General features: G+C 41.4%; 1 protein-coding gene across 1 annotated transcript in view; it reads left to right on the top strand.

The window, feature by feature from the left end:
• gtf2ird1 (GTF2I repeat domain containing 1) overlaps nucleotides 1–12,745 on the top strand; it is a 45,713-nt gene that overhangs the window by 17,016 nt on the left and 15,952 nt on the right. The window contains exons 7-14 of the mRNA XM_079647158.1: nucleotides 273–368; nucleotides 2,562–2,645; nucleotides 4,380–4,563; nucleotides 7,251–7,276; nucleotides 8,856–8,964; nucleotides 10,023–10,066; nucleotides 11,417–11,497; nucleotides 11,718–11,876. Of these exons, the coding sequence (XP_079503284.1) occupies nucleotides 273–368; nucleotides 2,562–2,645; nucleotides 4,380–4,563; nucleotides 7,251–7,276; nucleotides 8,856–8,964; nucleotides 10,023–10,066; nucleotides 11,417–11,497; nucleotides 11,718–11,876 (783 nt within the window). The remainder of the gene's footprint in view (nucleotides 1–272; nucleotides 369–2,561; nucleotides 2,646–4,379; nucleotides 4,564–7,250; nucleotides 7,277–8,855; nucleotides 8,965–10,022; nucleotides 10,067–11,416; nucleotides 11,498–11,717; nucleotides 11,877–12,745) is intronic.

Genomic DNA, 12,745 nt, shown 5'->3' with positions numbered 1-12,745 from the left:
TATCATAAAATGATCGTTTTGGCGTAATCACAGAGCCGTTTGCCCCCCAGAGCGTTGCGTCCCTAGATCTACCCACCTTGGGACCTGTTATCGTTATCGGTGTTTCCCTGTTGGCCTCGTGTGGCCGAACCGTCTATATGATAGAGAACTGTAGCGGATACGACCGTTACCGTTCTCGTGTGGCTGCAGCCTCAGTCTACAGCTGAAAGTGCTCCGCTAGGAAACCAGTGTGGCATTGAACTGATTAAAGTTTGGATGTTTTGCATTTTCAGACGAGACAACGAGGCTACCTGGGGAGCAGGGGCAGAGTCCTCCTGGCATCCACATCTCCAAGAGGCTGCTCTTCTCCATCGTGCATGAAAAGTCAGGTGAGATTCCACATGTGACCAATAAGATCTACTTTGCTTCATTCAAAATGCACATCACAGACTTATATATATTAGTCATTAGAGAAAGACTGAGAACATTTACTGCCATCAAATCTTTTACCTTAGCCATCAATTGTATATTTGGATTTATAACTTATATTATTTCATTAAATTACAGAATATTTTGTCCTTGCTTTGAAAGTCATCACTAAAGAGCAGCACTTCAATCATATTTAAATTTGTCTTTGACACAGATTGTAACAGCACAAACCCTAAAGTTCCTGATATTCGCCTCAAATTACCTCCTAATTGGCTTCAAAGTTAAACACACCTACATTAAGTGTAATTCTCAGTTTTAAGCACTTTATTTATAGTGCCTCAAAATATCAGATGGGAAAATGTGTAGATTTATTGTGCAATAAATGAATTGAATGGTTGTCGTATTTGACATTGCATAAAGGTAGTTCAATTATAATAAATTACGTTTACTGCATATAAAGCTCTGCGGACTTACCTAGATAACAAACTGTCCTTCACCGCAAACATCGCTGCTACAACCCGCTGCTGCAGATACACGCTTTACAACATCAGGAGGATACGTCCCCAGCTGACCCAGAAAGCCACGCAGCTTCTGGTCCAGGCTCTCGTCATCTCACGCCTAGACTACTGCAACTCCCTCCTGGCTGGTCTACCTGCACGTGCCATCCGACCTCTGCAGCTCATCCAGAATGCAGCGGCTCGTCTGGTCTTCAACCTTCCTAAATGTTCCCACACCACGCCGCTCCTCCGCTCCCTTCACTGGCTTCCAGTAACTGCTAGAATCCACTTCAAGACACTGCTACTTGCGTACCATGCTGTGAATGGATCTGGCCCTTCCTACATCCAGGACATGGTTAAACCGTACACCCCAGCACGTGCACTCCGCTCTGCATCAGCCAAACAGCTCGCTGCACCCGCACTGCGAGGGGGACCCAAGTTCCCATCAGCAGAAACACGTGGGTTTGCTATCCTGGATCCAAAATGGTGGAATGAGCTCCCCATTGACATCAGGACAGCAGATAGCTTACACATCTTCTTCAGACTGAAAACTCATCTCTTTAGACTCCACTTCGAGCGATTGAATTACTAACAAAGCACTTATATACTAATAAAGGAGTGGCTTATCTAAAGCCAGTTGAGTAGCACTTGAAATGTTTGGCTCTATGAAACCTGATGTACTTATATGATTCTGCTTTCTTCAACTTTGTATCTTATTGGTCGAATGCACTTATTGTAAGTCGATTTGAATATCATGTTCCCCTTTAAACTGTGGGCGTTTCTCCGGAAGTGTTTCCTTGTACGATGTGAGGGTCTAAGGATAAAGGGTGTCATTTTTTCTCATACTGATATTCTGCACAATCTGTGCTGTTGTATTAGCTGTAAAGTGTCTCTACTGTAGGCTATTTTTATTATATGTACAGCACTTTGGCTCGACCAAAAATCATTTATAAATGTGCTATATAAATTAAACTTGATTTGATAAAAGCGTCAGCTAAATGCAATGTAATGTAATGTAACAATTTGTATTTTTAAAACATATAAAAAGTATAATTAGTCTTTAGAGGTGATGATTTTATCACTTTTGCGCAGATTTATATTGACAGACATCAGTGGGGTTTAAGTCTTCTTATTAAGTTTTTTTTTTTTTAATGAAGTCTTTATCACAAATAAAGTAAATAACACAATCTTAGGAATCTTTATCCAAAAATAAGGCTTCCTTAAGGATTTTGGTTTCAGGATCAGCCGTTCAAATTCTCAATAAGTCTGTCTGTAATATTCTTGTTATTAATGAATATTCTAAATAACGCTAGAAGTTCAAATCTCCTTTCCCCGAGGAGTTTGTTGTGCATTTATTTCCCTCCGTGCTCTCCCGTGCCCTGCTTAGACTAACACACAGTGGCCAAGCATTGTTTACCAAACAAAGGCTAAACTATAATAAACCTGAACCATTAACGGCTAAGCTACTAAGAAGTTAATCCTATAAGAAGATTGCGCTTATTTCCCAAGTTGACATTGAGTAGATGGAGAAGATTAATTTCAGCACTTAAATGAAATGAAGCTCATTTGAATGTTAAAGCTCCAAAAGTTGAATAAAGAAAAGCAGGTTTCTCTTTCATTGTATGTAACGCATTGACAGGAGTTTCTATTCTGCAGAAAAATGGGATTCTTTTATCCGGGAAACTGAAGACATCAACACGCTAAGAGAGTGTGTTCAGATCTTGTTCAACAGCAGATACGGTGAGTCAAGCCTCTCTTTGAATTCATATTTTACATCACATATAGGCAGTGATTTTGTTCAAAGGTATCCCTGCCTCCTCGAGCTATTGTTCCAGCTCCGTGATGTTCTGAGCTTATCTGTGGATGCTGATGGATTGGGGTCAGTGCCGTGGTTTGATCGCCTTCTCCTCAGGGCTGCACACGACACGCATTTTGTAGCTGCAGTACACGGAAACACCTATGGAAAAATGTCTGAAGACAAGCCGAACCAGAGGAGAAACACAGCTGATTAAAAAGGAAATATGCGCCACTTTTTGAAGGTATTCAAAAGATGCATGAAAGCAGTCATTCGGCGGATACTGTGGCTACAAGCAGACTGTACACGTTACGCCTCATTGGATCCGTTTCCAGAGTTTTAATCAAATCCCACAGCATCGATTATCACCCCCTCAAAGTTTAAATTCTCATTTAGCTGGAATTATACTTACTTTACATCGGGCGTGCATCCCACTGGAGTCTGCTTCTCCTTATGTAAATCAATGCTCCCCTCGGAAAATAACGCATGAATGAATAAACTATAGATGCACCATTTGCAGTTGGATTTCAATATCTTCAAAGTCCTACTTGTTTCCAGTCCAATGCATTCTCAACCCAAGCATTTCCATTAAAATCCTACTTGTTAAACGCTACTGGCACATAGCGCGTCTATATGTGTGTGTTTTCAAACCTCTTATTGCCAATGACTGGAATTCATCAGAACGTTCTGAATTTTTCTGATTTCTTTTTTCACTTCTTTCACGGTAGCAATGTATCGTTTCAGGATTTAAGTTTTTTCCATGTGAGGTTGTTTCTCCATGGCTTGTTTTTTCAACTTGCAGGCGTTAACGTCGGGCGATGTATCTGTCCTAACCTCATGCTGAGAAACGTCCACACTGATGTCTTGTATGTGTCGTTAGTGACGTTACTGTCATATGAATTCCCTGGATCAGTGCATCTCTAGAAACTATAACCTACAGTTAAAGTGAATATCTAAATCAGGGGTGTCCAAACTACGGCCCGGGTGCCAAATGCGGCCCGCGGGACACTTTGAAACGGCCCTCAGCTAATTCAAATAGTATAATGAAATATGGCACACAAATTAAACTTGTCATATATTCTACTAATTCAATATATACATCGCAGTATTCATGTGTGCCCACTTTTCAAATAAATTACCCACTAACTTATTTACATAACAAGCTTGAAATCTACCCTTTCTATTTCCTCTCATTATAAGCACTCTGACGCTTCTGTTTTAAGGCATGAGCTGCAAACTAAATAAATGAAACCCTCTGGAGAGCTGAGATTTAGGCTGTTGTGTTTCTAATAAAGGATTTTCAAGTTTCAAGAATAAGTTACCTACATTTGATAGATGTTTTCAAATTATAACTTAACTTATAAGGCGATATTAATCACCTCTATAAGTGGCCCAGCCCTTCGTATATTTTTCTGTATGTGGCCCTCTGAGAAAAAAGTTTTGACACCCCTGATCTAAGTGATACACAATGTACACAATATCTGTTTTTATCTATCTGTGTTTTAAATGTTTGTTTTACTTTTATGTATGCACCATGACACCAAGTCAAATTCCTCGTACAGTACGTGTCTGATTCTGGTTCAGATTCTGGTTCTGGTTCTGGCTCAGACTCCCTGTCAGTAACAATCACAAACTACATTAAACGATATATTCAAATAATCCTGTTTTCCCGCCTGCAGCTGAGGCCCTGGGTCTAGATCACATGGTGCCTGTCCCCTACCGTAAGATAGCGTGTGACCCCGGGGCCGTGGAGATCATCGGGATCCCAGATCAGATCCCCTTCAAGAGGCCGTGCACCTACGGAGTCCCCAAACTCAAACGCATCCTGGACGAGCGCCACGGCATCCGCTTCATCGTCAAACGGTAAACTACGCTTTGAGAGCAGAAGCCATATTTAATGCATGTGGTTAGAATGATGGACATTCATCGTTGGGATGAATTTAAAGTATTCAGCTCAAGTAATCCGCAGTCTAGATGTTTGAGGACATGAGGATATGACTTGATTATATTTGTTGATAAACTTCACAATAGTTTTCGTCATACAAAACTATGTTATGTACGCATTTGTTTCGACATGCTATGCTATGTCTTTTCACATTACAAGATGACATTGTTCACTAGCTATGTAAAAAAAAAAAAAATGTTTGGACATACTATACTTTAACTTTTTTTTCATATTTTTCGACATACTTATATATATAATACTTTTTGGGACAGTCTATACTAAAACTTTTTAAGATTTTTCAACATATTATACTATGGCTTTCTTATGACTTTTTAACATTCTTACTTTGTTCACAATATGTTTTGCCTCCTGCCTGGTGTATAATGAATTCTACTTTACCCACCGAGTGCCAATCATAATTTACCCACTTGGAACTTCCACAAAACTACAGTATGCATTTGCCTCTCATACTTTTATTCTGGAAAAGATAATTAAATAAGCAGTCAGTGAGCGATGCAGCGTTCACCATCTGTCTGACAAACGTCTGTTTCCGCGTCCCGCTGACTGGGAAACCGTTCCCACTCGAGTCCCAAATGACTTCCCTTTGCAGCATATTGCTAACGGCTGCTCTCCCATCCATTTGTTTTTCGCTAATTTAAATGAGCCACCATGCCTTGTTTGAGATAACACATCTCTTAACCAATCCTGCAGTCGGCTCATTAGTGTTAATAGAATTATGAAAGATTGAAAATGCGATTAATTCAGAATTACATAACATTGTCGCTGAGAGACTTTCCAGATGCAGGCCCTGATGTTTATTTTTTGGCATGTTCCCTGTTGGCAGACTGTGCTCGGTTTGAATTTAAGTGATTGGTAATTATAACGCTTGGCAGCTTCAACTGGAGCCACATTTTTTCATTTAAAGCCTCAGAAAAGCTACTAATTATGCCACGATCACATGTAATAAGATCAAATAAGTCCAAGTTATAGGCCAACAATGTAACTATACGAAAGTAAATAAACAGTTGCTGGCTTTTTTGGTTATCTTTGGTCCAGAGTGAAATATCTTGATAAAAAGATTGGACATTTTAATTAAATTTGACATAAATATTCATTTTAAGTGCCTAAAACTTCCACTTTCCCAACACTTCATGCCATCAAAAGAAATCCTTTTAGCCTCAGCTGTGCTTTCAGGTAAACAATAACATACCTTAGGACAAGTCAAAGCAAACGTGGCACTAAGGTAACAATACTTAATTAAAGGGGACCTATCATGCAAAATGCACTTTTCTACGTCTTTTCTACATGAACATGTGTCCCCGGTGTTCCAGGGAACTCACCAAGTGTCAGAAAACACAACCCTCTCTATTTTCCTCCATACCCAAATCTCTTAAAAAGGGGCTGCAACGGATCTGATACAGACTGATCCAGATTTGAACACTTCTATGACGTCACAGAAGTGGCGCTACGGCTATTGGGCCAACTCCACCAATCAGGAGGAGACAGCCACGGACATTGCCGTTGGAAAGCGCTGGAGACGCTGTAGTACATATGCCAGGCCTGTAGATGGTGCTGTTCTCACAGAATCAGCCCATGATGCAAAGACAGTGTTAAATTGAGCGAAATGAGGAATGGCTAAAATGCATGATCTGTTTGGTATTTTGAAAAATAAAAAGTATAAATATGTCTTATATAGGTATGGTCCTACACTATATTAATCAAATATACCATGATAGGTCACCTTTAAGGCTAAGCTATTAATATATGGGTTTTCTTATTGGCAATAATACACGAATAAAGCACTTTAGAAACAGGAAGTGAAATAGAGGGATATGAGGCATGGCTAGAATGGGTGATCTGTTTAGTATTTTGAGCAAAACAGTTCATAAACATGTTTTTTATATTTTTGTATATATCTGAGACCCATGCTATTGCCTAAAAATAGCATGATAGGTGCACTTTACATTAGTTAGACGTTTTTATCCAAAGCGACTTACATACTCAATACTGTGGGCAGTGAAGTGTCTCAGGGGCACAACGACATGCTGACTGCAGTGGGGTTTGAACCTGTGCTCCCCTGATCCCAACACCAACGCTCTATCCACTGCGCCACACGTCCCCACACTTTAAGATTTTATTGATGTTTTGAGAATTTTCAAACGAATAACATCCAAAAAAAACATATCATTTTAAAAAAACAAAAAAAACAAATGAAAAATAAATAAATAACTAAAAAAATAAGAGAGCCCCCATGTGCAGCACCCTGCAAGTGTAATTTGCATGTAATTTGTATTTTCTATCCACATAGTTAATAACCTCAGAGAAATAGCTGTGATCAAAGATGAATTTGGCTCACAGCAGGAGAGGAGCATGTCGTCTTTACTTCACTTCCTCTCAGTTACTTTCAGTTTCTTCAGTGCTAACAGAGCAGTGAGTCATTTGCTGGATTGCTGCACTGACACTGATTGTTTAAAGAGGACTTAATGTGCTTATAAAGCTGTTAATGATGACTTGTGCACATGTACACTGCTTGCATCATGCATTTAGCCCTGAGAGCTGAGTGAACTCTGTGTGACTAATGGCCTGTTTCCTCTCTGTGTTTCAGAATGTTTGATGAGAGGATTTTCACCGGTAAGAGTGGGATTCATTTTGCTTTCTTTAGCATTTCCTTATTTATATGAGCTGTGATTTGGCCTCGTTCATAAAAACTGCTGAACTGAGTCTTTATGGATTTCACACCACAGTTGTTCTTACAATTCAAAATGGTAGGAAAATAATTAAAATTCCATTTGTTCTTCAACAAACTGAAAGTTCTATATAAATGGATGGATATTTCGATTACAATTGGCAATGATATTTATTTACAGAAACTTCAGAATTTACACTTTTCCAACACTGAATGCCACCAAAAGTAATCCTATAGGCCTCAGCTGTACATAAGTTAAATGCTAATATACTATGAAATGTCAACATGCTAACAATCTTAAAGGCTAATGTTGGTGCATATTTATTTTCCCTACCTATCTCCCCTACCTACCTACCTCCCTACCTACCTACCTACCTACCTACCTACCTACCTACCTACCTACCTACCTACCTACCTACTCGTCCACCTACCTACTCGTCCACCTACCTACTCGTCCACCTACCTACCTACCTACCTACCTACCTACCTACCTACCCGTCCACCTACCTACCTACCTACCTACCCGTCCACCTACCTACTTACCTACCTACCTACCTACCCGTCCACCTACCTACCTACCTACCTACCCGTTCACCTACCTGCTTACCTACCTACCTACCTTCCTACTTACCTACCTACCTACCTACCTACCTACCTACCTACCTACCTACCTACCCGTTCACCTACCTACTTACCTACCTACCTACCTACCTACCTACCTACCTACCTACCTACCTTCCTACTTACCTACCTACCTACCTCCCTACCTACCTACCTACCTACCTACCTACCTACCTACCTACCTACCTACCTACCTACCTACCTACAGGCCTCAGCTGTACATAAGTTAAACGCTAATATACTATGAAATGTCAAAGTCAACATGCTAACAATCTTAAAGGCTAATGTTGGTGCATATTTATTTTTTGTCAAGAATACATGAAAATCATTTTAATTTTCATGCGGAAATGTCATAAAAAGCATTTTTGGACTCAAATAAGGAAATGTCCTGCTTTCCTCTGTTTGACATCATATCAAAGTACATATTTTTAACAATAGTTGTAATTTTGCATCAAAATGTGCATACAGGAAGGAGAGATTGCATTTTTTTAAACTTAATTTTAATGGGATTTCTATGCCTTCACCTGCTAAATTCATCCCATTAGCAGCATACAAGTGTGTCTTCATTGCACTTAATATCCCTCCCTTTCATTGTGTGCACCTACCTGGAAGTACTGCAGTCTAATTAGACAAACCCCCAGCTCACTTGGATCAGTGCCTGCATTTCATTCAGATAACAAATGATCTTTTGAACGGGAGCTTATTTAGTTAGGATTTGACGTGAGCTTTGTGTGGAACCTGAGCCAGACATTAAGCCACACAATATTTGTCAAAATACTTCCAATTAATTACAGTTACCGACTAACATAAAGTATTTATTTATATATTTACACAGCCCACAGATGTTCTCCGCTAATGGGATTCTCTGTTTGTTTATTTTCCGCGTCTTCTTGTTTGTCGAAGCTGCTGGCAAGATAGCGAGAGAGGAAGGGAAGCTCGACCCTGGATCGCTGCTAGAAGACGGTTTCCTGGACAACATCGAGGGAGGGGGGCGAGACCCTCACTGCAGCAGGTCAGACACACACACAGACACGCACACACACACATACACGCACGCACGCACGCACGCACGCAGGCAGGCAGGCAGACAGACAGACAGACAGACAGACAGACAGACAGACAGACAGACAGACAGACAGACAGACAGACAGACAGACAGACAGACACAGAGACAGAAACAGACACACACACACAGAGACAGAGACAGACACACACACACAGAGACAGAGACACACAGAGACAGACAGACACAGAGACAGACACACACAGAGACAGACACACACAGAGACAGACAGACAGACACACACACACACACACACAGAGAGACAGAGAGACAGACAGAGAGACAGACAGACAGACAGACAGACAGACAGACAGACAGACGCGCGCACACACACACACACACACACACACACACACACACACACACACACACACACACACACACACACACACACACACACACACACTGATCATCACCCTGCAGACTTGGCTCATAATGTGGAAACATGAGATCGTGGCCCGCTCAGAGTGTGGACTGAATCAAACATTACTGTCGTGAGTGACACTAGCTGTTGTAGGAATATGGAGAAAATTCATTATCATAATATTTCTCATCAACTACCCCAACGATGTTGTAGCATTCTCTATTGGTGCTTTCATTACATATTTACCCAGTGAGATGTTTGATCAATATTCATCAGTTACGTGGATGTAATGATTGTTTGGGTAAAGGAAAGGAGTCGTATCACGATATTGATATCATTTCTATATATTGCCCAGCCCTAGCTGTGACATTTAAGCAGTAAACCCTGCATGCATATTTTGATATAAATACATGTATACATCGTCTGACAGGATGCAATAATAAAAAATCAGAGTAAGTTAAATCGAATCTTAGAATAACAATTTTTTACAAATGTTTTTTATTTGTACAATTTAACACATTTCTATTCATTTTAAGTATCATTATTATTATTAGTAGTAGTATTGAGCCCATGAGTATTTATTTTGCCCCAACTAAAATTGGTTTTGGAAGTCACCTGAGTGTGTTTTCATTTAATCTCACAGATCAGCGAGTGCATGCGTGAGTCCCCTGGCTGACTGTGAAGCAGGTACGTGCCGATAAATAAAAGCATTTCTGCATTATTAAAAATAGGATGTTAGCTTTTTGTTTCAAGCCTGGAGAATCAAACTGAAGTCTTAAAGGTCCTCTTCTTCATGTCTCTTCTACATCAACATGTGTCCCCTCTTCTTCATGTCTCTTCTACATCAACATGTGTCCCCTCTTCTTCATGTCTCTTCTACATCAACATGTGTCCCCTCTTCTTCATGTCTCTTCTACATCAACATGTGTCCCCTCTTCTTCATGTCTCTTCTACATCAACATGTGTCCCCTCTTCTTCATGTCTCTTCCACATCAACATGTGTCCCCTCTTCTTCATGTCTCTTCTACATCAACATGTGTCCCCTCTTCTTCATGTCTCTTCTACATCAACATGTGTCCCCTCTTCTTCATGTCTCTTCTACATCAACATGTGTCCCCTCTTCTTCATGTCTCTTCTACATCAACATGTGTCCCCTCTTCTTCATGTCTCTTCCACATCAACATGTGTCCCCTCTTCTTCATGTCTCTTCTACATCAACATGTGTCCCCTCTTCTTCATGTCTCTTCTACATCAACATGTGTCCCCTCTTCTTCATGTCTCTTCTACATCAACATGTGTCCCCTCTTCTTCATGTCTCTTCTGTATCAACATGTGTCCCCTCTTCTTCATGTCTCTTCTACATCAACATGTGTCCCCTCTTCTTCATGTCTCTTCTACATCAACATGTGTCCTCTCTTCTTCATGTCTCTTCTTCATCAACATGTGTCCCCTCTTCTTCATGTCTCTTCTACATCAACATGTGTCCCCTCTGTGGAAAGAGACTCTGAAAGTTTCAGGAACAAAGATTCTCTCTCTTTTTGATCCATTTCGATAAAAACCTGTCTGAAAATGAGCTGATCAGATTTTGGCCACTTGATGATGTCATAACAATTCTTTGTCTTGTGTAACCATTAGCCAATCAGCAACCGAGGTAACCCCCCCCCCCCCCCTTATCACCTGAATCTCCTCCTAAAGCACCATTGAGTTCTTTGTAACCAAATCTCTCTCAGAGGGGCGTGGGGAGGGGCTCCTTATTTTCATCTAAAGTAACAGACAGAGAATCAACACTTTGGAAACAGGGCTGAAACAGAGGGGATTATGGGTAATGCTGCAATGATCTGTTTGGTGTTTGGAGCCAATCAGAGACGGGTTCTGGATATAGACCTGAAAAACAGTCAATGTGAAAAGTGTCTCCAGAAATGTGCCCTGTGTTTTTGATCAGTTCAGTCAGTTCACACACATTCGATGTGTTTAACAGCCTTAGAACACAGAGCCACACACTGATCTCAGACATAATGTAGTATTAAATCCCTGCAGGTCCTTCAGCCGATTGCATTCCTCTGAAAAGGATTAAAACAGAGCCTCCAGACGGGGACATCATTCAGGTCACAGTGCCAGGTGAGTGTGAGCGCTGATGGTTAATTTAGTCCAGTGTCAGTCTATTTAGTGTCTGACTTTATTCACTTACAGTTAAAAACACAAGTACAGAATTGAGAGCACCATTAATCAGCCTATTGCAAAATCATTCCAAGAGATATCGTCAGCCTCAGCTTTCCTGTTGCCCTTTTGTGTCTCGAATCCAAATCGGGGCGACTTCTAAACATTGTTTCTCCTCCAGATGCTGTTCCAGGTGTGGAGGAGGCCGCTGACTCTGTGTCTGAGCCGGTGGCAGCGGCTTCAGCGTGCCCCCCCACCGCACCCCCCACAGCCCCCCCCTCTGCCCCCCCTGCTCCCCCCACTCCCTCGGCCCCCCATCAGCAAATGGAAAACCATGCAGGTAACCAGTCACCCTTCCTCCATGTCATCCTCCTCTTCCTCCTCTTTCTCACTACAGCCACTGGACACGCCTCCTCCACGCAGCCACACTGTTAGGGAGCTAAATCACGCTGCCACACGTATGAAAAAAACACTTTTCTCAAAAGCCTTTTCCTCCCACTTCCCCATATCCAAACCTCCAAGTAGCTACAAACCCCACCTTTTAAACCCCCCCACTCCCAAACTCTGTAGCTCCCCCCCTCTCAAAAACACCTCCTCTGGGAAACGCTCCATGCATCAGACTGACTTTTGAGTCATTTCAAACACTGATGCATTGTGCTTATTTCCAGATGTTGAGTTGTCCTGTAGTCCTGCTGCCCACAATGATTAGTAGATAATGTATTAGAGACCAATCTGCTCCTCAAAGACCCCAAACTCCACCTCTATCTAACTTGGACCTGCACCTTTAGACTAAGGCCCCATTTACACGGAGACGGAAATGTGAACCGAATTCGATATCAAAAAAGTCTTCCGTTCACACGCAATCGGCTCAATAAACGTGTCCCTTCACACGAGACCGTGCGACCCGCTGGAGACGCTGTAGTACATATGCCAGGCCTGTAAGTGGCGCTGTACTTGGCCACAAAATACACCCAAAGCAGCGAAGAAGACCTCCCAAGCATGGTTGCCATGGTTGCCTGGTTGCCCTTCTGTTTTTTTCGCCGGTCAACATATCCGTTAAAGTTGAAATCTTCCGGGCAAAATTAGAAAAGTGCCGGTCAAAGATCTTCTTTGTTATTTATTGAGCTTTAAAACAAATTGATAACGACTCTATATAAGAATAATAAACGGAGCCTCTCTTCCCCCCCCCCCCCCCCCCTCTCGTGACAG

This window comes from Notothenia rossii, assembly GCF_949606895.1.
Source record: "Notothenia rossii genome assembly, chromosome: 9".
Taxonomy (NCBI): domain Eukaryota; kingdom Metazoa; phylum Chordata; class Actinopteri; order Perciformes; family Nototheniidae; genus Notothenia; species Notothenia rossii.
The sequence above is the reverse complement of the archived record's forward strand: the minus strand, read 5'-3'. Positions and strand labels throughout refer to the sequence as shown.